This window comes from Sapajus apella, unplaced genomic scaffold (assembly GCF_009761245.1).
Source record: "Sapajus apella isolate SASKATOON/1434 unplaced genomic scaffold, GSC_monkey_1.0 scaffold9099, whole genome shotgun sequence".
NCBI classification, from domain to species: domain Eukaryota; kingdom Metazoa; phylum Chordata; class Mammalia; order Primates; family Cebidae; genus Sapajus; species Sapajus apella.
In genome coordinates, this window is record NW_022446020.1 from 88 (window position 1) to 2,580 (window position 2,493).

The 2,493-nt window shown below is 51.7% G+C and overlaps 1 protein-coding gene across 1 annotated transcript; it reads right to left on the bottom strand.

The window, feature by feature from the left end:
* Positions 1-527: 527 nt before the first annotated feature.
* On the bottom strand, positions 528-1,297 carry LOC116548280 (F-BAR domain only protein 1-like). Its single transcript, XM_032273822.1, has 2 exons — positions 1,101-1,297; positions 528-1,010 (listed from the first exon to the last, which is right to left on the bottom strand). The coding sequence occupies exons 1-2, from the start codon at positions 1,185-1,187 to the stop codon at positions 867-869; spliced, it is 231 nt and encodes a 76-aa protein (XP_032129713.1). The 5' UTR covers positions 1,188-1,297; the 3' UTR covers positions 528-866.
* Between the last annotated feature and the right edge of the window lie 1,196 nt (positions 1,298-2,493).

Below are 2,493 nucleotides of genomic sequence, written 5' to 3' on the forward strand. Positions count from 1 at the left end.
GGCGGATGGATTGCCTGAGCTCAGGAGTTGGTGACCAGCCTGGGCAACATGGTGAAACCTCGTCTCTACTAAAATACAAAACAAATTAGCCAGGCGTGGTGGTGCACGCCTGTAGTCCTATCCACTTGGGAGGCTGAGGCAGGAGACTCACTTAAACCTGGGAGGCAGAGGCTGCAGTGAGCCAAGATCACGCCACTTCACTCTAGCCTGGGCGACGGAGCAAGACTCCATCTCAAAAAAAAGTTTAGCCAGTCTCCCCACCCTCGATTGAGTTTCTTTTTCTTTCCTTCTTTTTTTTTTTTTTTTTTTTGAGGCAGAGTCTCGCTCTGTCACCCAGGCTGGAGTGCAGTGGTGTGATCTCAGCTCACTGCAACCTCTGCCCCCTGTGTTCAAGCAATTCTCCTGCCTCAGCCTCCCAAGTAAGTAGCTGGGATTACAGGCACATGCCACCGAGCCCGGCTAATTTTTTGTATTTTTAGTAGAGACGGGGTTTCACCGTGTTAGCCAGGGTGGTATCGATCTCCTGACCTCGTGAGCTGTCTGCCTTAGTCTCCCAAAGTGCTGGGATTCTAGGCGTGCGCCACCGCGCCCGGCCCAACTTTTGCTCTTAACTCCTCCCCAGTACTGCATCTGAGCATTTGCAAATTGTTCTTTTGCTCCACAACCCTCAATGGCTCCCTTAGGTCCTGGGGGGTGAAGTCAGATCAGCTGAGCCTGGCGTTCAAGGCTCCTCTGGGATCTGGTTCAAAGAAATTTATAGGTAAGATCAGGCTGAAGAGCTGGACTCCTCAGCACCCATTTTTCCCATGAAGAAACCAATGCCCAGGGAGGGGAGGTTCAGTCTCCTGCCTCTGGAGTCCTGCCCGTCACCCACAGCCCCACATCGCAATCCCCGATGGCTGCCCTGACTCACCTGGCTTCTCCCGGCCTGTGCCCTTACTCTCTGCAAACTTCCTGAGTAGCATCTCCACGCTGACGTTCTCAATGTTCTGCTTAAATTCCTCATGCACCTGTGCCAGGTGGGCAGGGCGTGTAACTGATCAGGGCCCCCTCGCCCAGCAGCGACCCCAGCCTCATTCCTCACACCTGCCCTGACTCACCTGCCCGATCTGCACATGCGTGTCCTCCACCGAGTGAGCATAGGAGCCCAGCAGTGCCTTCATGTGCCTCAGGTGCGTCTCCTCCATGGCTTGGAAGCGCTGAAGCAAGAGGGGACAGGCAGGTGGAAAGAAGGTCAGGGCCAAGAAGGAGTGGCCATGTGACTCAGCCTGACCAATCAGAACAGCCTAAGCCACTGGCTCAATTTGGGGAAAGGCCAATGAGAGTCTGCCCTAGGAAAAGACACCTTTCATTCCCGAGCCAATGAGCTGATGGGATGTAAGTGGGGGTTGCTGGTGGCCACTTTGCTGCACACATGTGCATACAATGCACACATGTGCACACACACACACACACATACACACAGGCATGTCTGCTGGGAGTCATGTCCCCAGAGAGGAAAACAGACTTAAAAAGCAGAAATGGTGGCCAGGCGTGGTTCTCATGCCTGTAAATCCCAGCACTTGGGAGACTGAGGGGGCGGATTATCTGAGGTCAGGAGTTCAAGACCAGCCTGGCCAACATGGTGAAAACCCATCTCTACTAAAAACACAAAAAATAGCCAGGCGTGGTGGCGAACACCTGTAATCCCAGCTACTCAGGAGGCTGAGGCAGGAGAATTGCTTGAACCTGGGAAGCGGAGGTTGCAGTGAGCTGAGACCATGCCATTGCACTCCAGCCTGGGCGACAGAACGAAATTTTTCTCTCTTTGTCACACACACACACACACAGACACACACACACAAGGAAGCAGAAATGGCCAGGCACAGTGGCTCATGCCTGTAATCCCATTACTTTGGGAGGCTCAGGCAGGCAGATCACTTCAAGTCAGGAGTTCAAGGTCAGCCTGGGCAACATGGTGAAACCCCGTCTCTAAAATTATGAAAATTAGCTGAGTGTGGTGGCACGCACCTGTAATCCCAACTACTCAGGAGACTGAGTCAGGAGAATTGCTTGAGCCCAGGAGGTGGAGGCTGCAGTGGGGCCAAGATCGTGGCACTGCACTCCAGCGTGGGCGACAGAGAAAGACTCTATTTCAATTAAAAAAAAAAAAAGGGCCGGGCACGGTGGCTCACGCCTGTAATCTTAGCACTTCGGGAGGCCGAGGTGGGTGGATCACCTGAGGTCAGGAGTTTAAGACCAGCCTGGCCATCATGGTGAAACCCCATCTTTAAAAAAAAGAAAGAAAGAAAAAAGAAACAGAAGTGCCCAAGTTCTTGCCAGCACTATTTGAGCACCTGGATTCAGCTACGCCTGAAATCTCCACCCCTCAAAAATAAAACTTTCAGTTCCCTCAGCTTATAAATCACCTTGTCAGTTTTTAAAATTTGTTTTATATATATATACCTTGTAAATTTGAATGAAGGTTTCTATCACTTGCAACTTGAAAAACAT